Genomic DNA, 24436 nt, shown 5'->3' with positions numbered 1-24436 from the left:
CTGTGTGCATGTCAACTCTGGAATATATTTGGTCTGACCCTTGGTGTCACCATGGATGATGAGATCGAGGTCGAGAAGCAAGCGCTGCTCGATGAGTCCGCAGAGAAGCTCCAACACGTCGAGCCAATGACTCCGGCTGACAGACAACCTGTTCGTCCGTTCAAAAAATGGATGGATAGCTTCAAAGGACACAGACACGGATCCCCGACCTTCAAACGACGATACGTGGAAGGCTGGTCGGAAACATCATCTCATGGTTCGCACAGCCAACAGTCGAATGTGTCCGATGAATCGCAACTGGGGACCGTCAAGACGACGTCAACGAGCATTGAGAGCCAGAGTATGGCAAGATCCAGGGGAAACACACGGAGCGCAGTGAACCAGAGCCTGTTGTCGGATGTGCGCGATTCCGACGAAAGCCCCCGTCCAACTTCTAGTCAATACGTCGATGAAGCCGCAGAGGCACGGGCGATCAAACGGCGTCATATCCTGAGAGAGATTGTTGTCACGGAGTCTGATTATGTGCTAGGCCTTAAAGCCCTTGTAGGAGTAAGTAGGTGAGACAATATATGGCCTAGAATCCATGCTGATGTACTCTGTGCTTGTATAGGTCTTTACGATATTTAGCGCAAGGCATGAGATATCTCACAACATCCAGGAGATTCTTGGATTACACGAGCAGTTTTTAATCCAGCTTCAAATGATTTCGCCCATGTCGGAACCGCATGTTGAACAGGCAGGCCTCTCTGGACTTACATCCCGGGGGATTTCCAAACGACTCGGGGCCCTTGACTTAGACAGTTTGAGGGGGCTTCAACAGCGATCACTGAGGACTCGAACGTTTAAAGCATCTATCAGTCAGCGCCTCAAGGTGCTCACCGCAGAGCCAAAAGAAGCACTTGAAGTTGCGCGGGGAATTGAACACCTGGTGAGCCTCTCAGAATAATTTTTTTACTAGGTAATTAAACTGATGCTTCCAATGCAGTCGCTTTCGTTCTCTGCATACGACCGATTTTGCAGCAACTATGAGCTCCTTACACAAGACGTTGCTCTTCTACGTCGGTCAATTGCCAATTGGACAGTATATGACCAGGGGATCGAGGCACTATCCAAATCGGTTGCGTCTACAGACCGACGGAGACAAGAGGAAAACAAATCAATGACCTTGAACGACTTGTTAATAAAAGTCCGTCGCCCAGGTACTCCTGTTGACGCATCCACTGACAAGTAATTAGCCTATCCAACGTCTCTGCAAATATCCTCTCATGCTACAGGATCTGCTCAGAGCTACCCCCGTCAGTGATTGTCCCTCTTCGCATGATGGGATTCGACAAATTTTGGAGAGTATGCGTACATTAGTTACGCGTATCAATTCAGCCACTGGAAATCCAATCAACAAAGATCGCATCCACAAAACAATTCTTCTCCAGCGCAGAGTGGAAATCCCCCAATTGGTATGCAATCAAACTCTACATAATCCAAGTGTCCAACTAATAGCTTTCGGGCAGGGCGCACTTGAAGGTATATACAAGGATCTCGGCCCAATGATTCTCTGTGGTGTTCTTCATGTCGCATATCAAACGCCTGAAACCACTGCCGGGGATTTCATGGTCTGCGTTCTTTTCAATTATTATCTTCTTCTGGCCAAAGGTATTGATGAACTACATAGACTGGAAGCAGTGGCCTGCATTTCTTTAGACCATGTCAAGATTGATACAATCCAGAATGGGCAAGGTAAGCAGGATTCAGTTGAGCTGATCATCGAATATCTAGCTAACCCAACAGGTCTGTGCTGCTATGGATGTCTGTTTTCATGGAAACTTCAATTTCAGGAAGAAGAAAACTACGAATTTGTACTCAGTGCATCATCGGCCGTGGAAGAAAAGCAGTGGAACACCGAGCTTCTCAAAGCCTCCGCCGCAATGGTCGAACTGGGCCAACAAGGGACGAGGGAACGAAGGAAATATTCATTTTTGGCCCTCCACTTAGCGCCTCTCAATCGTGTCCAGTACGCAGTGTCATCCCTGGCTCGGAGATCCTCCATGGACTCCATGTCAATTTCACGCAGGTCCCACGTCCAACATGTGGTCATCAAGAAGACGCACCGCCCGCGCAACGCCGAAGAGCCGGCCACACCGGTGGATGGCGAGATAGAACGGGCCAAGATACCAGCTTCGCCTGGAGTATTAGTTTTCACAGCTCGACGCATTGATCGTATCCGTTTGGAGCGTCTGGTTGCAGACGTGTACACCAGAGACCTTCTTCCACTGCCCGGAATGGTCCTTGGGAGAGGGGATCTTTTCCGACGTCGTTCGATCATGAGACGACTGAGTCATCATACCGGTTTCACCAAACGGTCAAGCTCTGTCAGAACCTCGCGTTCAGGGCCAGCTCCTAGTGGGTTTGAATCGAACGACGACGAAGAGGGCAAGGATATCGCAGGTAGCAGTGAAGTGTTTAATGACAAGGACGTCGAGCTCCAGTCGCTCCAGAAACTCACAACACCGCGACGATCGAGAACGCTCCGGTTCAGGGGGTCTCCAAAGAAGTCCCCCAAGTCCCCCAAGTCCCCGGTGACGAGCCCTTCACCTCGCAGCGAGAAACAATGGAGCCAAGACGGAAGCTCCGAGGCCCCGTCATCTCCCAAGAAATGGTTGTCTCCTATGAATTTGTTCAGTATCTTTGCGTCAAAGCAGTCGCGCAAGCCCCACTCTTATGAGTGAAGCAATTATTGTTAGGGAGTTGAGACGGTGGAGTTTTGGGATCAAGGGATATTGTTAACTTGGCGAAAACTGTGGCTTGCATGCTATACCTTATTGGAATGCATGCCATTGAACCTTGCAACTTGCCACCTTGTTCGCAAGGGAGTATCCCCACGTTTGGCGTCACAGCGGATCCGGCAACGGGCATGGAGCGTACTATGACGTCGACAGCTGCAATAGTTGGCAATTCACCGTGGAACAACTGTAGAATAGTAGCTAATTGGTAACAAGACCCGTAATTAGCATATCCACTGCGTCTTTCAACAGCGACAAGGGACAAACAGAAGTCCCAAAGTGACACGCGAGCTATACATCAGCCCGGTGACGTCACCAGTCATCATCACCTGAGCTCAGCTATTAAACCTCGTCTACTTTTCTCTTTTTACTTTTTCTCTATCTCTCTCTCAAACACTCTCCCCAACTTTCTCTCTTCTTAATCTCCAACACACATTCGTCACAATGGCTCGTGGTAACGAAACCGCTTCCAAGATCTTCTACAAGGGCAAGTCCGATGACTTCATTGTCTTCGTCGACGATCTTGACATCCTCCAGAAGTGGAAGAACGACCGCAGCATCGCCCTTGCTAACGTCTTAAACGGCTGGAAGATCTTTGTCACTCACTCGTATGTCTATCCTCCCTCAACAAGGCTCAGGGCTGTCATGTCATTGTTCAATCGCTAACATCTCATTCAGCCACGGAGCCCAAGGTGTCCTTGACACCGCCAGCAAGAGCATGCTGCAGAACGAATTCGGCACAGACAACGAAGACGCTTGCATGACCAAGATCCTAGAAGGCGGCGAGTACCAGGCTTCCCCGGTAAGAATCACACCGGCGGACAATTGATAGAGTCAATACTAACTTGTCTACCATACAGGCCCGCGAACGTGAGGGCAGCAAGAACGACTCCAAGGGACCCATGGTCAACCACTAAATCTGTCCTCTACCTTTCACGTGGTCAATAACAGACCATACGGGCATGGGTGTCTTCATTGAAGCACGCCCTGGATATATCTCGTCCTCTACTACCCACCTTGGCCTTTTATTGAGATATCCATATCCTCCAACCACACCTTGTATGCCTATTCGATGCATTGGTTCCTTTGAACGGACATATCGTCACTCTCCAATGATTTTATGAGCATCTGCCCTGGAATGGGCTTGGAGGAGTGTTCGTTGGCGGTGTTCGGATTTGCATCCTGGGACTCACAGGCTTCTGTACCTGATATCATGAGATAATGAATGATGAGCGACTTGACTCGTCACGCAAATTACAAATATTTTGAAACTTCAATGCCATCGCAGTCGTAGATTCACCAAGTATACTTTAAGCAATTCAGTCGTAGCTCGTCGTGACATCTATATAGCAAACCAAGCAAACCAAGCATCACCATCTAACACACTCACAGCTCAGATTCTACTTTCAACCCTTCCCTCTCCCCCTCCTCCGCACAACCCACCTCCCCAACTCTGCCCAAACAGCCTCCTTCTCCGCAGGCTTCATCCCAGCAGCAAGCCCACTAGTAGTAGTAGCCACGAACACCGGCGCACCAGGCCATCCACCCTCACCCTCAACACGTCCCATATTCTCCGCCTCCTCCTGCCACCCATAGCGAAACTCCTCCTTCCGAATCCCTCTCCCACGCCTAACCCTCCAAACAGCCTCCCAAATACTCTTCCCAACAAGACAAACAGCCTCAGGCCTCTGCGCAGCAACTTTCGCTTCAAGCACCGGCACGCCGGCGTCCATCTCGGCGCGCGTGAGCATGCTCGCGTCGCGGGTGGGTCGTTCCACGAGGTTCGTGTTGCCGACGCTGTATAGTTCGGGCAGTTTGTAGGTGTCCGCTGGTATGTGGCGGATGCGTGTTATTCCTGAGGAATAGAGCAGTTTCCAATATAGGTTTGATGGGTGTGCGTAGACGTACCCCGTTATTCCGGTCATTATGCCTGGGTTTACACCTACCAGGAGGAGGAGAAGGTTTTTGGGGATTGTGTCGCGGAGAGCGGATTCTGTTGCTGTTGGGCCCGCTGTTGGGCCCGCTGTCGGGATTTTTGGTTGGGGGATGTTTCGTCTGCGTTTGGGAGGGGATTCGGTTGGGTTTGACGAGGATCGGGACTGGGTGATTTTGGTTGTTGTGGTGGTACCGTTTGTGATAGCCTTCCTGCGCTTGGGGCTGGAACTTGTGCTAGGTGGCAGGGTGTCGATTGTTGATATTTTTTGATCGTCTTTGGTGGTGTCGGTTCGCCGATTTGATATACCGTTGCTCTGTGTCCCTGTAGTTTCTTGCGTTGCATTGCTCCCGTGTAGGTACTGCTGCAGACTGCCATTGAAACTGGTGATCTTGTTGACTGGTACATCCTCCAGCTTGGGCTCCTCAGTCTGGGTCCGTGGAGGCATCTTGTTGTCCTGCACGCTCAGGCTGAACTGGTGTCAGTCGCAACGGGTAATTCTCGATTTCGAGAGTATAGCGACAGCATAACATTGAAGACAGCCCCGACATTGAAGTGCAGGAGGTTTGCTTTTTCACTTTTCTCAAGTCGAGGTAGATGGACTACGATGACCAGTGTAATCACGGCCCGGAGAGAAGATATCATGTAAGCTTGATGCCTTAGTGCCTTATAATGCAGTTTACGAAGTAACGCTAACCTTAAAATGTTTTTGTACATACACCTTTCTGTTATGCGCATGGATTATTGAGTTCATTTTCTAGTTGTGAGATTTCATCCAGATGTTACGGACTCCTATTTAGTGGTAAATTGTTGTCAAGAATCTACAGACCCACCTGCGAAGTAACCTTCAGCCTCTACGCATGATCAACAATATGATTGTCCATATATTATGTTCATTATGCATCAGATTATATACATGGTCTGCGTCTGATACACTCAATGCACCAGACCGAACAATATCGCTATGCTTTAAATAGCCCAGGGCGCTTCGGCAAGGTCCAAGGTTCCGGACAGACGACCTATCCAATCTCTGTTTAGCATGGAAGCGCTTGAGTTGTAGAGAAATGCAAACATACCTCGCCTTCACTATAGGCCCAGAAATAGACACCAATCCCGATAAGATAATATATCGCTGGATCGGTGCCTTGGTAGAGTAGAGCGGCCAGTAGAGCGCTGAGTGGGTATATGATGAGACGGATTTCAATGCTGCGGTGGGGTATTGATCCCGCGAGTGATTTGAGAGGCCATTCCCACGCGATGCCAACGAGGCCCATAATGAGATTTAGGATTTGGAGGACTGGGACTGGTGCAACTGCGGCGTCGAGGTTCTTAGAGACGAAGTCCCAGAATACCTTGGGCCAAATGAAACCTTCGATGGCGCTGGCAACTTGATCTGTTCATCGAAATTGTTAGCTTCGCACCGAGATAGACTCGGTTCAGTAGGCACATACAAGCTGCCGCGGTGAGTATTATTAACCGCCCCCAGTGGTTCTTAATGAGCCTGCCCATCTTGTCGGGCTATGAGCTAGGCCGTGAGGATTGTGTACGGGGCTTCGTCCAGCGAAAGTCTCGGAGGGAATCGCGCGGTAGTCGCTCGGTGCAATGAAAGGTGTAAAGTTAATCTGGGCGTCAAACGTCGCGAGTCCCGAAAGTTGCGGCAGAATGCGCAACAGAATTACTTCATTGTAGATGCAAAGTAGCCAGCCATGGAGTAGTTTGTTTAGTTGAGTATCGTAAAGGACATGAACCGTAATGTGTTGAGGGTCAAAATGTGTTATCGTGGCATGACAGCATTGATCTGGGGAAGAAAAACCATGTCCCGAGTGGCATGGTTGCAGGCGGGTCAAAGTATAAGAATCTATACTTAGACGACCATGCGACCCCTCTGATAGCCCAGAGTACTCGGAACAAGTTGCTAGGATGTGACGGAGGAGCGCCAAAAGTGATCGCTGCACGTCCTGGTTGCTGTAAGGTGAGAATAATAGGGCTAGTAATCCGCACAGGTGCAGTTATGCGATCTCAGCCAATCATCGACCCTAAGGTCCTCTATTCCCTGACATCCCCTCCCTCTGCAATTCTTCAAGAGTCGACATGGCTGTGTGATTGGGAGCGGCGATGTGACGGAGCGGATCGCGAAGCGGCCATGCACGAATCAGAGTCCACACCGCTGACCTTGGCGTGATGAGCTGCAGCTCGTGGCACGCGCCTTCAGGGCTTTGAATTTGAATGTCTTGAGGATATTCGGATCGTGCGGGCTGCAATTCCAGAATCTACCGTACATTAGGGGACTTTGTGATCGAGACATGCGAAGTTTGGAATTCATCGGATCAGATGACCAACCCAGCCCTGATTACAATCTGCCATTCACCCGCAGTGCCAAGGTGAGATGTGATACTCATATCTTTGAAGAATGGGGAATGGGAAAATCAAGAAAGCAGATTAAGAGTCTATATTTGGGTCAAACTCAAGCCTGCACTACTGCTCACTAGCGATCCTGATACGAATGACAGGCTTGTTCACCGACTCCTTGTACCCTCGGAGCTCCCGTGTGACGAAAGGAAGCGCTTGCAGGAGGATTGTGATAGGCTAGTCTCCTTCTTTCTCTGGCTTGACTTGGCCGTTCACCAGCCTCTCTGCCACCTCGGGCTAATTTCCATTCAAGTTCGGCTTCGACCCGTCCAAATTCTCGTGGTGTAAGAACGCAAGTAAGATTAGATTGGATGAACCTGGTACGCGTTCCTTTTCCCTCCTCTAGGCTCGCTTCGGCAAGTGGCGCGGGGAACGTGGCACGGTAGTCTCTAGGCGCGCAATATGCGTGTCATGATTGGTGTGCCTGCTACGAACGGTCAGTAAAAATAGCAGAGTGATATATTAACGGCGTCCATGAACACAGTTTAAAGCCATGGCTGTACAAGCCAAGACCAACAGAGATAGGAGAATAGGCAAAAATTGACGAAGGTCTTTCTCACAAGCCCCAGAAACTCGGAAGATTCCTCCAGACTTACATCCTGAATACCTATCACACTGAGCATTGTCCTGAAGCAGACCTTCTAAAAAGCACAGACATAGGTTTCCTAAATAGTCTATTGGATGAGAACCCACCTTTGGTTGTGCGCGCTGGAAGCGATGTAATTATAGATCGGCCCCCCTCATCCCTGCAGCTAAAACCACAACATTGGGATTTCTGAACCTCCAACTCTCTTCGGTTTTGTCTTTATCCATCGGTTGACGTCAACTATGCTTGAAACAACCTGAATCAACCTGCAAAATTTCGCATTTTCCCCTGAGTACCCAGTGCCCTCTTGTATTTGACGGCAAGGCCACTTATTAAGGCAATCCTCTAAAGGCCAACCGGCGTTTTCGCGACAAGCTGCGCGACTCAGTTTCAATATCCAAGCCACAATATAATCATCTAACAGTAGCTGTGACTGTTAGGACTTTGCGCCAAAGGCAAGGCATATCATCTCCGAGGCGCTGACCCTCAAGGTCGTTGTTTGGATCAAGTTTCATGGAGAACCAACGACGCCGACGAAATTCGAAGCCGCTTAATCTACAGTATTGACACTGAAATCTTGTCTTGAAAAGGGATCTCCTGATCTCGCTTTCTGACAAAACTTCAGTTTCTATTACCGGGTTGCTGGTCAACTATCCGGACTCGTCACTCCTTTGATTGCTATTATTGCCTGAATCACTCGTTGCTGGTCGACATTCCCTAAAAGCTCGAAATGAACGTCAAACCACCCGATTCCTGGGTCAAGAGGGTCGATTTGACTGTCTCCAAGGTTTTGTTCCATCTGTTCTTTTGGGGTCTACATATTGGTCTGTTTGCAGTGGGATGGTATGTATTCCGGCCTCAAGTTTATTCAATTAGTGTCTAACGTCCTATAGGTATTTGCAAGCATCAGACCCAAGACTATCTGCTCTTAATGTTCTCCAGTACTCAGTATGGATATCACGAGGTGCAGGCCTTGTCCTTTCCGTTGATTGCACTTTGATCCTCTTCCCCATGTGTCGGAACATTCTTCGATGGCTGAGACCCCAGATCCGATGGCTACCTTTGGATGAGTCTGCATGGTTCCATCGGCAGATTGCCTATTCCATGCTTGTTTTCACAGCTATCCATACTGCTGCTCACTACGTCAAGTAAGTTCCTTCATCGTACACCCACCAATATTTCCTTTGCTAAACTATATTAGCTTCTACAACGTCGAAAAGAATCAAATCCGCCCTGAGCGAGCAGTTGAGATCCACTTTGCCCAAGCAAGTGGCATCACTGGACATGTCATGCTTCTGTGCATGATGCTCATGTATACCACCGCCCACCATCGCATTCGCCAGCAAGCCTACGAGACTTTTTGGTATGCGCATCATTTGTTTGTTCCGTTTATGCTGGCTCTCTACACCCATGCCACTGGATGCTTCGTGCGAGATACCGCAGACCCCTTCTCCCCCTTCGCCGGAGAGCCATTCTGGGACCATTGCCTTGGGTATGAAGGATGGAGATGGGAGATAGTGGTTGGGGCTCTATATCTCTTGGAGCGAATCTACAGGGAGATTCGTGCTCGACGTGAGACGGTAATTACAAAAGTGATCCGTCATCCTTACGGTATAGTTCACTCCCAATGCATTGATATGTCCCTTGCTAATCCGTTAGTATAGCCGCCATGGAGATCCAGTTCCACAAGTCAAGCATGAAGTACAAGGCCGGACAATGGCTGTTCCTTCAGGTGCCTGATGTTTCCAGCACCCAATGGCACCCATTTACCATCACCTCCTGTCCCTTCGATCCCTACCTCAGTGTTCACGTTCGCCAAGTCGGTGACTTCACACGAGCACTGGGAGACGCTCTCGGTTGCGGTCCCGCCCAAGCCAAAGACCTCGAAGGTCTCGACCCGAACGGTATGTACGAGGTCGCTTTGCAAAACGGACAAACCATGCCTGCAATCCGCGTGGATGGACCATATGGCGCACCGGCAGAAGATGTCTTCGAAAACGAAATTGCTGTGCTGATAGGCACCGGAATTGGTGTTACACCCTGGGCATCAATCCTCAAAAACATCTGGCATCTCCGCTCGAGCCCCAACCCGCCTCGCCGATTGCGTCGGGTCGAGTTCATCTGGGTCTGTAAAGATACCTCATCTTTCGAATGGTTCCAAGCTCTTCTTTCTTCCCTCGAGGCCCAATCCGCAAATGCCGCGGCCAACGAGGGACGAACCGAGTTCTTGCGTATCCACACATACCTTACACAGCGTCTAGATGCTGATACCGCTGCAAATATCTACCTCAACTCCGTTGGCCAGGCACTTGACCCTCTCACTGAACTTCGGAGTCGGACCAACTTCGGCCGTCCGGATTTCAAACGCCTGTTCACGGCTATGCGGCTTGGCTTGCTGGATCAGTCTTACATGACCGGTTTGCAAAGTGCTTCCACCACAGAGATCGGAGTGTACTTCTGTGGTCCTAATACTGCTGCCAGGCAGATTAGTGATGCTGCCAAGTCTTCATCGACAAAGGACGTCAAGTTCAAATTCTGGAAAGAGCACTTCTAGTTGTGTTTTTGGTACTCTTTGCCTTTTCCTTTTTTCAGTATACGATTGACATGACTCACGAATTTCCCTTTACTGTTTTTCAATGGGCTTCTGGTGACCCGTTTTGCGTTGGAGCTATATTGGACAGGGGTATCATGCTGTTTGCTCACCGGATATGGATCGGACAGACCAGACAGTCTTGATGTGTGGTTAAGCAAGGACGGGATTGAGGAAGTGTAGGAATATGTGTCAATAGACCTGATAATCCCTTCGCTGGAGTAATAAATATCTGGTCTCTGATGGATGTTTGAAACCATCCACTGGAAGATCAATACCATTGGTGATTACTACAAACGAAAGCCCTACCCGTAACTTGTTCAACAGAACATACCTTGATCTATGCTTACTAGAGCAGCCGGGCTGTTCAGTGTTCATAGCGCTAGAAAAGGCAAAGATGCTGGAGCAGACAGACATTAGGAACGGTGTCACAATACAGAACAACCATAACCTCGGTGGATTGCATTAATGTATTCCTTGGAACTCTTACATACATGTGCAGAATTTTCAGATTTGCCTTCTATCCATTGACTTTCCTTCATTTCCACCGTAGGCGTATAAACAGCAAAGGAGATACCTAAGAGGTCTCCATCATAACAACATCCTCTTCCACAACAGTAGGAAGATGTTGGAAAGTGCCTGAGTGACTCATGCGTCGACGGATCTTCTTTGGCGGCTGGTCGTTGTCAGCATCGAAGGTCCCGGCACCTTGGTCATCCTGGTCAATACCGTCTTCTTCACCCTCGCGGTAGAAGTAGCCGCTGATATTGTGGTGAATTCTGATCCCTCGCAGATGAGCATCTGTGTAAAAGGCCTTGAGCTCGGCAGTGTCGAAACCTGGCGGATTGGACTCGTTCTTTGTATTGATCTGACACAGGGGAAGGTGGCTGGTAAGGTCGGCACGCAGGTGCTCGAATGCAATCATAATAAGCTCCTTGGACCAGGGACACGCTCGGAAGGCGCGCAGGAAGATATCCCGGGCACGAGGAATATTGTGCTCGGTGTACAGTTCGAAGAATATGTAAAGCTTCCAGATGGTAAGGTTGTTTTGAGCACGACTGGAGCTGGAGAGATCGTAAGGGCCCCGTTTCAGAGGTGTTTTGCCCATTGGGATGAATTTGTCACCAATTGCTCTTTCGAAGGCCGCACGAATAGAATGGGCAGTTGAGCCGAAAACGAGAGGACGACCGAGTTCGGTGTAAATACTCAATAGGTGAGTTGTGATTGGGACACGGTGAACATGTCCACTGATCTCCTGGGAGGCCCTGCCCTCCGCTAGACTGGTAATATCGAAGATGTCCCGAGTGCGATCCATGAGACGTAAGCGAGCGTCATTCCATTTGAACAACGACAAGAACATGGTGTTGTGAGGCCAGACCTGCAGGCTGCTGAGAAGTTTCTCACGGACCTCAGCAGGTCTGAATTGCCCGGTTCGATTCTCCACATAGTAGTAAATGATTCTGGCGCGAGCTTGGTGAAGCAGCTCCGCGGCGAAAACTTTTGTGGTCTCTTCGCTTTGGGATAACGTTACAAAATAAGAAACCGCATCTTCATAGACTTCAAGAACTTGCTTAAGTGGGTGGCCTGCAACGAAACGGAGGATAGCAAGACAATCAGTGTAGGCCACAAATGCTTGAGGTTTTCTGTATGCAAAAGCACGGTCTTGGCCCGCGAGCAAGGACTAAAAACGATTAGCGTGGATGCGAAATATTAATCAGTAGGCACTTACCTGCTGGGTTCGAAGGAACTTGGTCGGATTGAGATCCCTTTCATCGGCGGTTTCGTACGACAGCATATGCACCTTTTCGTAAGGTATAGCTTGCAACAGATATGTGACTCGGAACATCTCCCGAGCATGCAGCATCTCCCATATCCAGGAGTTCCACAGAAGGACGGAGCTGATATGTTCGTCCTCAGAAGTCTGGCTCATCGACAAAGCAGTTGACCAGATACTATGAGCAACATCACGATGGCCCGTCCGCCAATGCATTAGCGCGACAGCATTATATAATCTCAAGTTAGATGATCGCTGTTTCAACACTTGTTTGCCATATTTTTTGCCCAGGGTTTTGTCACATGCAAAAGTCACAGCAATCGCATATTCGGCCAATTGATCGTCACCCGGAAACGCATGGACAAGAGTATGGAGAGTCGATTGTACAAATTCAGGATCAATCACTGAGGTGTTGCTGGAGGTGGTCACGCCCCATTTCTCCAGTGCCGAAAACCACAATTTCGGATCGGCAAACAGCGTCTCTGTAGTGTGAATGAAATTGTGATGTGGGAATGCGAAAGGCGCAATTGCTGCGGTTTCAGCATTTTTCGAAGGAGTAATCCAGTCGTCGAGTGTGTTTCGTGAATTGTCCATGTATTCATTTCGCAGAAAATTGTCGCCGCTCCACAGTCGTGTGGTTTGCATATTTTCAGGGACAGTCAGATGAGGCAAATGACAGAAACAGATGAATCCATCAATAAGCTCATCCATATTATCTTTGAAATCCCAGAAGTACGGCAGTATCTGTTTGCAGTCTTCGGCAAGGACCACTCGGAAAGCTTCATCCTCTTTGGATAAATCCAGACTGCGTGCAGGCATGCGACTTTTCGTGGCGTATTCCCTCTCTGCAAATGCCCAGGTTGGAAACAAGTTTGGCAGGGTAGCTTCGTATTCGTAAATCGAATCGTCAAAAACGGTGGTAGAGGAATTTCCATTTTTCCAACCCTTGGCATTTGGCTCTCCAATACGTGGAATATCAGATTCCCAGAAAGCTTGGAACTCTTCTAAAGCTTTTGCTTTGTCAGAAAGATGAGAGGGTCGGAAGTACGTAAACTCAAGCACGGCTTGCCACAAACCGACGGCTAGTTCCATGAAGCCCGCTTCTCGGAGGAAAAGCGTCAGGCGCAGGAGTAAATAAGTCCTGATGTGACTGTTGCGCGAACCGAACCCAACGTTCGAATGGAGTCTCAGGCAGTACACGTAAGAGGTGAAACATTGATCGAAGTCGAAATTTTCGAAGTCCGTCTGACAGAAAGCCAGATACTCGACCCATAGGCTAATGAACTCGGAGTTATAGCATAAAATTTCTTCCCATTCTCTGGAGAGCTTTTTCGAGTCCCAGACCTTCGCGCCCTCTTCCATGCGGCCGAGCAGAAGGTGATCGCGCTGAGGGTTCTCACCGTTCACCTTTAATGCCCGTTCATACACGGAGAGTTTAGCCTCTGCCACAAGCTTCGTCTCTGCATAGTTGAAGGGCCGATCGTTGTATCTTGCGGGAAGAATAACGCGCTCTTGGTGCTCAGCAAGATGAAGCCAGGCAGTGACATTCTCTGGGTCTAGCTCCGTCTGGCGACTCAGCTCAGCATTGCGGTTCAGAATTTTCTGCTCGATAGCGACTCGAGTAAGCTTATCGCCATTGTAGTCCTTGGTGGTGGCTTCTTCAGATTTGCTGGGACCGAGGATGGAGCGGTAAGACCGACTCTCATCAGTGACATCGATCTCAGTTGCGGATGGTTGCTTAGGTGAGAGCTCGAGTGAGATGAAGTCGCTTTGATCTTCGGTACCAGATGGCTTGTCGGACCGGGCGCGGATAGGGAGAGCGGGAGACAAGGGTGGCAGCTTGGCGGAGGAGAGGAGCTTGGGAGCGGACACGCCAGAGTCGGCACGCAGAATTAAAGTGTCGCTGTCTCGGGTTGAAATGTCGATACGTTTGCCCGGAGCACCCATCACGAGCCCGCTACCAATGCGACGATAATTGGGGACGTCATAACGATATGTCGTGCCGTAGATGAGATTTTGTCGATCGCCTCGCGTATCGACAACGAAGCCGACTTTTTCATCAAGCTTCTCTACCCCAACATCTTTAACTGTCTCTGAAGGACGATCATCTCGGCGGATGGGCTGAGACCGCGGAGACCCAGTCTGGGCTACGCTCTGGCGATGGCGACGGCGGTGTTCCTTACCAGTGGGGGCCTCCGGAGGAGGTGGAGGTGGGGGTCGGAAGCTGGAGAAGCGCGGGACATTGTCCTTCATAAAAGATCAGTAGGGACACAGGTCGAAATGAGAATGGACTTACCTGCGAGCTCATGGTGGTCAACTCGATCTTCTTATCGCGCAGCGGCCGGAGCTGATAACCCGGAGAAACGTAGTGCCGGTGGGCGGTCGGGCTGGGCGGCAGAAAAAAAGTCAACCGTTTGCTCCAGGCCGCTTGACTTTGCCGTTAAACACAGCTCAGACTTACCTCACTCGACCCGCTGTCTTTCAAAGGACAGGAAGGCGACAAGACAATTGACAAGGGGAATGGGTCCCTGCTGTTTTGTGTAAGCAACCAGACATAAAACAAGACTTCAAAAACGCCCAAAACCCGCCGCAAAGCAACGACAAAAAAGAGACCGCAATGGCGTCCTCTCTTGCCGCCCAGCTGTCGCGGATTGCGACGAAGTCGTCTCACGAGCTTGACCTGAAGGCGCAAAGGATATCACACTCACAATCCCTGATTTTCGACCGGAAGGTCGCCGGATCTCAAGACTTCGATACAATCTATGATATTTGTTATGACGGCTTCCAAGAATTGTGCTCGCTGGACCCACGATTCACGGAGTTTGAGCGCACAATCTTCAGTGAGCAGAGCAAGGCGGAGGATCGCAGTCAGATGAACGTCTCTCAGAACCAGGAGCTGGACACTGTGCTTGAAGCTTTTCTCGCTTTGGTTGGCGGAAGACTGCAGTTAAGCCCCGCAGTAAAGGCCGTGGATTGGCTAGTGCGTCGGTTCAGGTGAGCAGGGGCAACGTTGGAAGGCCACGGTCGTGCAACATGGTAACTGACAGATCATCGCAGGATTCATGAGCACAATACGCATGCCGTATTGTTGACGTTTTTGCCATACCATACGACACCTCTCTTCTTGAACCTTCTATCGATCCTTCCGGACGACCTTACGCCGACATTCAAAGTCCTCAACCCATACAAGAATAGTCTCATCAACCCGCCAAGGCACCCGCTGGTTCATAGCGCGGCTACCAATAAGGCTTTCTTTTCCGCATTAAACAATTACGTTTTGAAAGTGTGTCAGCAGCAGGCGCAGAGCCATGCATTGCTCGCTTTCTGGGCTGGAGTCGTTACAGAAGCGGTTTCAGCAATGTTAGATGCCTCTCGTTCAGGCAGGAGAGAAACTGAGCAGCAAAAGCATGAAGACATCCTTTTGCGAGTCCTTCCAGTACTCAGCACTGCCTTCACTATGAAGAAAGTGTCAGAGTTGATTGTCGGTTGCTATATGATTTGTGTGGTTCTAGCACAAAAGGCCTTGCTTTCCAACCAGGTGATTGATGGTCTGATGGAAAGCATTGTTGCTTCCTGGACTGAGGACACCAAGAACTCTGGTCTCATCTGTCTTTCTTTCCTAGCGCAACAAAAGGCAACTGTTGGTATCTCAAAGAAGGTGTTCAAGAGTATGCTGCGCCTCGAGAATCCCATGAGCCAGCTTTCTGAAGTAGCCACCCAATGCCCAACATCCAACTTCTTGCTTGGCATCGTCGCCGGCTGCTTGAATGATCTTGACAAGCAAGATAATGCTCACCTTTTGCTCTTGTCCTCTATCTTCGAGCGTAACATGCTCGGCGAGAATGAGATCGGCAAGGCTATGAGCATGGTTCTCGAAGCTGCCTCTAGCTCCGATGAGACCCGCGGGATGTCCATGGATGCGCAAACACAACTTGCTGAGTTGGTCCAAGCATTTAACCACTCTGCAGCCCTCCGGCCTATCTTCCAGAAGACTTTGACTTCTTCCTCGTTCAACATTCCTGCACTGGAGCACAACTTGCAAACCGTTGTAGAAGCGTCTGTTGCGGCGCCAGCTATTGAAGATGTGGAGATGGCGGATGCAGATGAGCAACCCGATGTGGATGCCTTTACTCCAGCTCTAGAGTCTTTGACTCGAGAGCCCTTGTACCCGTCTTCATTCCTTTGCAAGCAATCTATCATTGAATTTGATAACCTTGTACGAGTCTTCGCTTTGGCTGTTGAGTCGGAAGAAAAGGTTGAGCTTTTTACGAACTTGCCGATCTTGGGCAAGTCTCAGGCGACCAAGGCTCCTCAATTCCTATCTTTCTTCATCAGAGTTGTCGCCGGTCACTACCCAATTGGCACAAAGATCGGTGCTTTGAACGTCGTCTCCTCTGTCCTCACGTCCGCTCCCGTGGACTTCGACCCCCAGGCACTTCTGCCATTCCTCTTTGTTGCCCTTTCGGATACTTCCGAACGCATTCGCCGCGAGACTTCCGGCGTCTTGGCTATCATCGGTTCTTTGTACAAGAAGAACTTGAAGGCTAGTGATAACTCCAAACCGTGGGCTCACGACACGATCTACGGTCAAGGTAAGCAATCTTCGGGCATTGCATGGCTTTCTGCCAAGGACTCCCAAAAGGTCTTGGAGCGTGCCTTGCTCCCCGGGCTGGAGGAGTCTATCCTTGATTCGAATCATGTTTCCAGGGTGGTCGAGGCTACACTTCGTGGCAATGTTCTGTCTGAAGCTTCAGGGGCATCCGAACTGAAGAAGTCTCTGCGCATCAGCTTCTTCACTTTTATGTGCTCTCACGTCGTTAGATTGCCTGTGTTCGCGCCCAAGTTCGGCTTGCTAAAGCTCATCAACAGCGTGGAGAAGGTCTCCACTGCCACTCTTACACAGGAACTTCTTCCCGTGCTTGAGGAATGGCGTCGTTTCAGTGTGAAGGAGGTGGAAGATATTTGCGGCAAGGAACATATCTCCGTACCCGAGACAGAACAGCTGGTCGCTGCTATTGTTACCCCAAGGGCACAGGATGCCGTCGATATTCTCCTCTTCAACGCCAGCTCTGGTTCCGACTCCTTGCGCCCAGCCTTTGTGGCAGCGTGCTTTGCCCAAATCAAGCACCTCTGGGCTAAGATCCCCGAAGACCGCCAGCTCTCCGCATCCGAGAAGTTGCTCGACAACTCTCTTGGGCAATCATCCAACAACTCTACTCTCACAAACAACTGCCGCGACATTCTTCGCAGCGTGGAGCTCCCTGGTGCTGTTCTTGAGCAATTCGTCCAGAAGATCCCCGAGTCTCTTACTGATGTGGAGTCTATTGGCCCCGCACCAAAGCGACGACGCACCAGCCAGAACAACATGATCGCCATGACGGTCAAAGACGAGGCGGAGCTTAGCAAATTGATGGACAAGATGACTTTCATCTTGGAAGTCGTGGACAGCTCTTCCCCTGAAACCCACCCTGAGCTGGTTGATGGCCTCTTCCAGACACTTGCTGCTCTCCATCATTTCAAGTCTCAGATCCAGAGTGGTATGAGCTACCTCCTCAGCTTGACACTGGGAAGTCTCCTGGCCATCGTGAACAAGTCTAAGGGATCTGTCAAGCCGCAGTTCGACACCTCTGTTATCCGAGCCGATCTGGTCGTGGATTGTGTGCGTACGACCGATAGCCCGCAGGTTCAGAACGTGGCTCTCCTTCTCGTGGGCAGCCTGTCCGTCATTGCTCCTGAATTGGTCCTCCACAGTGTGATGCCCATCTTCACGTTTATGGGCACTAGCGTTCTCCGCAAGGATGATGACTACTCCGTTTCGGTCATTGATCAGACCATTGACCAAGTTGTCCCTGCTCTCATCCAATCTCTGCGTAGTCAGAAGCGGGATGTCGTTTCCGGAACTTCGGAGCTCCTGCTTAGCTTTACTGCTGCCTTTGAGCACATTCCCTCGCACCGCCGTCTCAGGCTCTTCCATGCTCTTATCACCAAGCTTGGAACACAGGATTTCCTGTTCGCTGTTCTGGCCATGCTTGCCAATCGATACTCCACCGACAAGGACGTTCTGACTTTGATGACCGGCCTGGTGTCGGATGCTTCTCCTGTTGTGGAATTGACCACTTACAGCAAGTACCTCAACCTTGTTACCGATTCCTTCAAGACCAAGCCAGGCATTTCTCAGGTTCTTCTGGGCATTGGCAGCGAGGATGGACGTGACCCCCATAAGGTCTCTGTTGATCTTCTTCGCGACCTCGCTCACCTTCTGAAGCACTCAACTCTCAAATCCAAGCTTGAAACAGCCTTCGAGTCGGATGGCCAGGACGCCGATCTGTCCCGTGCATGCTTCTCCCGTGTTCTTGAACAGGTCCTGGGCATCGGCGAGGCTGTGCAGAACATGAAGCCCGTCAGTCAGGCTTGTGGCGAGGTGCTCGGCTCCTTGTTCAGCACCCTCTCTCTTGTTGACTTCTTGGATACTATTGAAGTTCTGCTCCAGGGTCCCAACGATGAGCTCCGACGCAAGGTTCTTCGTCTGCTCGAGACCCGTCTCCGCCAGACCCCAGAGCGTGACAACCTGTCGCAGATCCGTGTTCTTGACTTCATTCCCAACCTGGTTGGTATTGTCGAGTCGTCTCCGGATACGCTTCTTAAGCATGCTGCCGTTTCCTGCATCGATCGTATCACCGACAAGTACGGCCGCAAGGACCCCTCCAAGATCATCCCTGCTGCTCAAGTTGTTGCCAGCGAATCATGTATTGGCCAGACTGACGACCGTATTCGCTACATGGGTATCTTGTGTCTTGCCTCTATGGCTGAGGTACTGGGTCAGTCTTTGATTCCTGCGCTTCCCGATACACTGAAGCGCTCTTTGGAGCTGCTCGAGTTGAGCTTGGTCCCCGAGAAGGAGAACTCGCGACTTCACGATGCCGTCTACACTCTCTTCTCCGCCCTCTTCGTCCACCTTCCATTCATGATCTCAGCTGCTCATTTGGACAAGGTTCTCCTGCTGTCTTTCAAGTCTGCCAACGCGGATATTGACGAGGGCAGTGATGACAGCCGTCAAGAGGCTCTGCGGTTGATGGCTCGCAAGGTCGATGTCAGTGCTACTCTTGGCGCTGTCGATCGTAACTGGCAGAACGCCGTTGAGGCCGGTCCCGCCGCCGTCAATGAGATCCTGCAAGTTGTTACATTGGCTGTTGAGAAGCACCCCAAGTCGACCATTGCCAAGAACATTGCTGTTCTCACAAAGATCATCTTCAAGGCCTTTGACCTGCGCCGTGAGCAATTCGCTCTTGGTGACGCTGCGATCTTCGAAGCCTCCGATATTGACGAGGCTGAGACTGCGGTTAATGATGTTACCATTAAGATGATTTACAAGCTAAATGACAGCACCTTCCGCCCCATCTTCCTCAAGTTCGTTGAGTGGGCCACCACTGGCGCTCCCAAGAAGGATGAGCAAGCTCAGGTGTCGCGTCTTACGACCTTCTACAAGTTCCTCGAGGTCTTCTTCGGTACTCTCCAGTCAATTGTCACTGGATACTCCAGCTACATTATGGAGAACGTGGTTCAAGTTCTCAGCACCGTCGGTCCATCCAAGACCCACAGGTCTCTTTGGTTGGCAGCTCTTCGCATGCTCCGCAACGCTTTCGAGCATGATCAGGATGGTGGGTTATACATGCGTTCCCAGTTTACATGAATACCGCTAACAATCGCTACAGAATTCTGGCAAAGCCCCTCTCACCTCGCCAGCATTTCTGGCCCTCTGATCGCCCAACTCGGCCACGCAACCAGCACAACCACCTCAAACATGGTCATCGCCGATGTTGTTCCTACAATCACAGAGCTTGCCATCGCCGCCGACTCTACGGATAACCACAAGGAGCTCAACTCCGCCCTGATGAAGTACCTCCGTCCCTCATCTGCTCCCAACGCCCGCTCCGCTGGTGGTGACAACCCACACACCCGCCTCGCAGCCCTTAAGACTGAACAGGCTCTTACCGAGCAATTGGGCGAGGAGTGGCTTGCACTTCTTCCCGAGATGCTGCCTTACATCAGTGAGTTGATGGAGGATGAGGATGAGAATGTCGAGAGAGAAGTCCGGAGATGGGTTAAGCAGATTGAGAAGGTGCTTGGTGAGCGCCTTGATGATATGTTGACTTAAGGGGTAGTGTTATGATTGTGTATAAAATTCGCATTTCTTGGCGTCCATAGATGAAGCCCGTGGAGGGCTTGCAGGCAGCGATCTACGGATGGTCTGTGTAAAAATTGATTGTTTCAATATTGTATTATTGCTTCTTGTTGTAACTCCATTCTGACTGGCCCAGCTGGATGTTTACGCGTCGAGATCCTTCTTAGACATCAAGGGGTCTTCACACAAAATCCATGAGCGCTTGAAACGACTATACCGTTTCCCGCATTGTTTCCGAACTACTCTTCACCTCTTTCACCACATGCTTCGTCGTGGAGTGCTATAAATAATAGGAGCATCTCCACTAGCAGTATTCTGACTGGCCGTCCAAAGATTTAGGAGGCTTCACTGTTGATGCTGTATAGCTGTAGTTGGGCTAGACACTGCTCAGGCAGACTATCAGGCAAGCTTAGTTCCTGCCTTGTATTTTGGAGCTGTTGTTTTGATCGTTCATTTTCTCCCTGTCACCCATCTCTCTTACAACCCAGCGCCTTCGTTCCCCATTCCGTCCGATCCATCGAACTCGACCTTGGCATCTCTTGCCTCCTCACTCAACCTCCACCTAGCGAAGCCAAGATCAAATGAAGAGGTCCTCCTATCCAAGATGGAAGCGAGCAAACAACCTTCTCGCCAGACAGCGTGCACTTGCTACTGCCGAGATTCTCTGCATCATCTTTTCGTTCTTGTCGGGTCACCACCGTTTTGCATGGCACATACGAAGGGGACTGAAACACAAACGAAAGAGATTGACCTTGCTTGACTGCGCGGTAGTCAACAGCAGCTGGTACCCTGAGGCGATGCGTCTTATCTGGATTGAACCCACTGCACACACGAGCCATGGGCTGGCTCCAATTTTTGATTACGTCCCTGTACATCGTCGCCAGGTGTATGCCGATATGATACTCACGGCAACCATACAAACTGTTGTCCGTGTCAACAAGGTCAAGTCTTTTGACGGAGTCAATTTACGCAATCTCCAGTCTCTAACACTGTTGGTTCATACGCCCGCGCATAGTGCCATTTTGATCCCTCAACTCGTATGTCCTGCTGTCAAACACTTGTTTATTGGGTCCGTTGAAGGTTATTACAATCAAGACAATGACAAGGCGGTAGCGATGTGGAAAGGACTCTTCAAGATGATTGGAGTTTGTGAATCTGTTTGACCTATTTCTTTGTTACGCTAACCAGCCGTTTATAGGAGCTTTTTCCCAACCTGCAACATCTTCAGCTTCGAGACAAGGTGATCAAAGACCTTAGAATCCTTGTCAAACTCAAGCAAGACCTGGGATTGAAATCCTTAAAGCAGAGGGCATGGGAGGCACCGACTGTTGATGTTTGAACACACATTTCTCTCCCTTTGCCGGTTATATTTGCTAACAAGTTTAGGTGCCGTGGCTGGAATAGGATGCGCCTTTGTCCGCCACTTGGATTTGATACTTGCATCCGGTCACGTCTAATCCATTCGTGATATTGAGTATGCGCTCCTCTCTTAATACCCATATCGATCTTCTTTTTTTGTATTGAGGCCCATTACTTTAAGTTAGCATTAACCAAGTCATTGCAACATTTGTTACAGCTCGAGTCTCTCCGTTCCCATGCCTTCTTTTGATTTGTAGGTAGAATTTCACAAGACCCGAGCCACAAAATCTATTGGAGTGATAGGCAGAAATCTGCCAAAGGATTCCACAAATCACCAGTTCGGCCCCCGTTCTTTCGCGACTTCTTACACAGGGGGCCAATTCTAAAAAAGAGACAAATCCCCCCGAGAAATAATTTGGCTCTGTTCACATTTTCATAGCTGTCAGCTATACAAAATTCACATCGCAAACACAACCAGTCCGATCTGCAATACCAACTTTGAATTGACATCACCTCCAATCAAAACAATGCCCGTCACAGCCATCATCTACGCCTATCGCAAGCCCGGCTTGTCACCGGAAGACTTCAAAAAACACTATGAAGCACACGTGGATCTAGTCAAGAAACTAGCGGGAGACAGTTTCCCGTCTTCACACAAACGAAGCTACATCGCCCGCACTACAGTCACAACCCCTCCTGACGACGCCACCACACGGAACGCCCTCACCCCGGCCACTGTCCTCAGCGGGCAGCAGTCAGACTTCGACTTCGATGCCTATGCTGAACTTACTTTCCCTGATCAGGCTGCTTTTGGAGCTTTCCATGCTAGGGTTACGGCGGCGGATGCTGCCGCGCAGATCGCTGCTGACGAAGGGAAGTTCTTGGATCGCTCCAGACTGGGAATAGCTATGGTTGGGGATGTGCTTGAGACCAATGCCTGAACATTTTTGGTCGGAGCTTTTTCCTCTTGGAGCCTCATCCGGGTGGATATGAGGTATCGGTCTTTTGTCGGGGTGTACTGTACATCCGAATGTAGCATCGTCGAAGTTGTATAGGGCAAAGACAGTTAGATTTGCATCCTGGTTAGTTATATCGAGCTAGTTCACTGTAAAGTGAAGATCTCTTACCATTTTCTGCCTCAAGTCACATTCAAAGAATTTATAAGTACTGAGATACATACATCGCAACTATAGGGCACGTGAGCACCCTGGATCACCAGGTTCATTTTGTATCTTCACCCCTTCACCCCATGGCACATGTCCCGGTCGCATGGTTTGAGAGTTACATTGGCTTATCTCGCGGACCTGGTTCCTGCATGAAACTTGTACCTGTCCCCCCTAATTTAGTGGATTTGGTTTAGCCCCCTAGACCCCTAAGCGCTAACTCACTGGCATCAATCTATTTGGCTTTGAATACTACCTCTCAGTTACATCCCACTCCAAAACTGATAGCAGAATGTTGCTGCACCATCTAATCCCGGCATGAACAGGCATGTCCCGAGCTACTGCCGAGACTCGCAGATGACAATGTCACCCATCCCCAGATAGGCCCCTGGCCGATTGGCTGGGATTTCTTCACCCTCCACGCGGGCAGAGATTTGAGTCGGCATAACAGATCAAACCTTGATTTCAGAATGTTACACACATGGCCATGCTGTTAGCGATCTCGACTACCATGCAGTTGTTCGGAGTTGGAGGCATGTAAGTGGCGCCTCCTCATTCCCACTGATACTCCGAGGGAGGCATCCGGTCCATGTGGACTAGACTAAAGAATGTGACGGAAGATGCATTGTGATCTATTGGCCCGATGAATGGCGTAGTGAGGTTATTGGTCTATTGTAGTTACGCTGCAGCGTCTCGTCTGAGATCTGTATTGAGGGGTTGATAATGCTCATTGTATGTCACAATGATCAGTTGAATTAATTGTCGACCTCGAGTACAAATAGTCTCATTTTCCCCTTCCTCGACTTCATCCCCGACAACTCTCTCTTCCTGACGCTCGCCGGACCGAGCCTTTTCATCGGCTACAACCTTGACACTCCTTCAATATGCAATTTGTCCTTCCTTTTTTGTTAGGCCTAGCATGGCTGGCCAACGCTGCCTACATCCCTTCCCTGACCAAGACCAATGCAACTGACATTGCTGCTCGCGATGTTAACGGATATCACTCCGTGGCCTACTTTGTGAACTGGGTATGCGTCTCATCCTTATATGCTCGATAAGAGTAACTAACCAAACACTATCAGGGCATTTACGCTCGCAACTTCCAGCCTCAGGATATTCCTGCCGAGAGACTGACCCATATTCTCTACTCCTTCGCCAATGCCCAAGCCTCTGGGGAGGTGGTCCTGTCGGACACTTGGTCGGACACTGACAAGCACTACCCCACTGATTCCTGGGCTGATTCCGGAAACAATGTCTATGGCTGTGTCAAGCAGCTTTTCCTACTTAAGAAGAAAAACCGCAACCTCAAGGTTCTTCTGTCGATTGGAGGCTGGACCTATTCTCCCAACCTTAGAACTGCCTTTGCGACTGAGGCTGGACGCCAGAAGTTTGCTGACAGTTCTGTCGAGCTGCTGAAGAACTTGGGCTTTGACGGTATTGATGTTGATTTCGAGGTGAGTTTTCTATCTTTTTGACGGTGTTTAATGCTGATATTAGTAGTACCCTGCCAATGATAATGAGGCGGACCAATTTGTTGATACCCTCCGCCGTCTTCGTGGGGTAAGTTTATGCTCCTCTTATTGATACCTCTACTAACTGTGGATTCTCTTAGGCCTTAGATTCGTACAGCTCAGCCAACGCAGGAGGCTACCATTTCTTACTC

At 49.9% G+C, this 24436-nt stretch overlaps 9 protein-coding genes across 9 annotated transcripts; 6 read left to right on the top strand and 3 right to left on the bottom strand.

Moving 5' to 3' along the window:
- Positions 1-35: 35 nt before the first annotated feature.
- On the top strand, positions 36-2723 carry N7446_005520 (putative Rho guanyl nucleotide exchange factor; the record flags this gene model as incomplete). The annotated part of the gene is made up of 6 exons (XM_058514268.1): positions 36-549; positions 611-928; positions 986-1186; positions 1236-1454; positions 1509-1734; positions 1786-2723. The coding sequence occupies exons 1-6, from the start codon at positions 52-54 to the stop codon at positions 2721-2723; spliced, it is 2400 nt and encodes a 799-aa protein (XP_058371446.1). The 5' UTR covers positions 36-51.
- A 498-nt stretch (positions 2724-3221) lies between these two features.
- Positions 3222-3694, top strand: N7446_005519 (SBDS family protein; the record flags this gene model as incomplete). Its single annotated transcript, XM_058514267.1, has 3 exons — positions 3222-3385; positions 3456-3579; positions 3638-3694. The coding sequence occupies 3 exons, from the start codon at positions 3222-3224 to the stop codon at positions 3692-3694; spliced, it is 345 nt and encodes a 114-aa protein (XP_058371445.1).
- A 489-nt stretch (positions 3695-4183) lies between these two features.
- On the bottom strand, positions 4184-5158 carry N7446_005518 (mismatch-specific DNA-glycosylase; the record flags this gene model as incomplete). Its single annotated transcript, XM_058514266.1, has 1 exon — positions 4184-5158. One exon carries the CDS (start codon positions 5156-5158, stop codon positions 4184-4186), a length of 975 nt encoding a protein of 324 aa, XP_058371444.1.
- A 514-nt stretch (positions 5159-5672) lies between these two features.
- Positions 5673-6219, bottom strand: N7446_005517 (uncharacterized protein; the record flags this gene model as incomplete). Its single annotated transcript, XM_058514265.1, has 3 exons — positions 5673-5729; positions 5787-6103; positions 6162-6219. 3 exons carry the CDS (start codon positions 6217-6219, stop codon positions 5673-5675), a joined length of 432 nt encoding a protein of 143 aa, XP_058371443.1.
- A 2216-nt stretch (positions 6220-8435) lies between these two features.
- On the top strand, positions 8436-10259 carry N7446_005516 (putative NADPH oxidase (NoxA); the record flags this gene model as incomplete). Its single annotated transcript, XM_058514264.1, has 4 exons — positions 8436-8548; positions 8599-8853; positions 8907-9316; positions 9370-10259. 4 exons carry the CDS (start codon positions 8436-8438, stop codon positions 10257-10259), a joined length of 1668 nt encoding a protein of 555 aa, XP_058371442.1.
- A 613-nt stretch (positions 10260-10872) lies between these two features.
- Positions 10873-14377, bottom strand: N7446_005515 (uncharacterized protein; the record flags this gene model as incomplete). Its single annotated transcript, XM_058514263.1, has 3 exons — positions 10873-11976; positions 12025-14316; positions 14366-14377. The coding sequence occupies 3 exons, from the start codon at positions 14375-14377 to the stop codon at positions 10873-10875; spliced, it is 3408 nt and encodes a 1135-aa protein (XP_058371441.1).
- A 309-nt stretch (positions 14378-14686) lies between these two features.
- utp10 (snoRNA-binding rRNA-processing protein UTP10) lies at positions 14687-20224 on the top strand (the record flags this gene model as incomplete). Its single annotated transcript, XM_058514262.1, has 3 exons — positions 14687-15063; positions 15127-19727; positions 19782-20224. The coding sequence occupies 3 exons, from the start codon at positions 14687-14689 to the stop codon at positions 20222-20224; spliced, it is 5421 nt and encodes a 1806-aa protein (XP_058371440.1).
- Positions 20225-20832: 608 nt separating this feature from the next.
- N7446_005513 (uncharacterized protein) lies at positions 20833-21590 on the top strand (the record flags this gene model as incomplete). The annotated part of the gene is made up of 3 exons (XM_058514261.1): positions 20833-20941; positions 21023-21396; positions 21450-21590. 3 exons carry the CDS (start codon positions 20833-20835, stop codon positions 21588-21590), a joined length of 624 nt encoding a protein of 207 aa, XP_058371439.1.
- A 547-nt stretch (positions 21591-22137) lies between these two features.
- N7446_005512 (EthD domain-containing protein) lies at positions 22138-22551 on the top strand (the record flags this gene model as incomplete). Its single annotated transcript, XM_058514260.1, has 1 exon — positions 22138-22551. One exon carries the CDS (start codon positions 22138-22140, stop codon positions 22549-22551), a length of 414 nt encoding a protein of 137 aa, XP_058371438.1.
- Between the last annotated feature and the right edge of the window lie 1885 nt (positions 22552-24436).

Source organism: Penicillium canescens (assembly GCF_028828765.1).
Source record: "Penicillium canescens strain IBT 15451 chromosome Unknown utg000004l_segment0_segment0, whole genome shotgun sequence".
NCBI classification, from domain to species: Eukaryota; Fungi; Ascomycota; class Eurotiomycetes; order Eurotiales; family Aspergillaceae; genus Penicillium; species Penicillium canescens.
The sequence above is the reverse complement of the archived record's forward strand: the minus strand, read 5'-3'. Positions and strand labels throughout refer to the sequence as shown.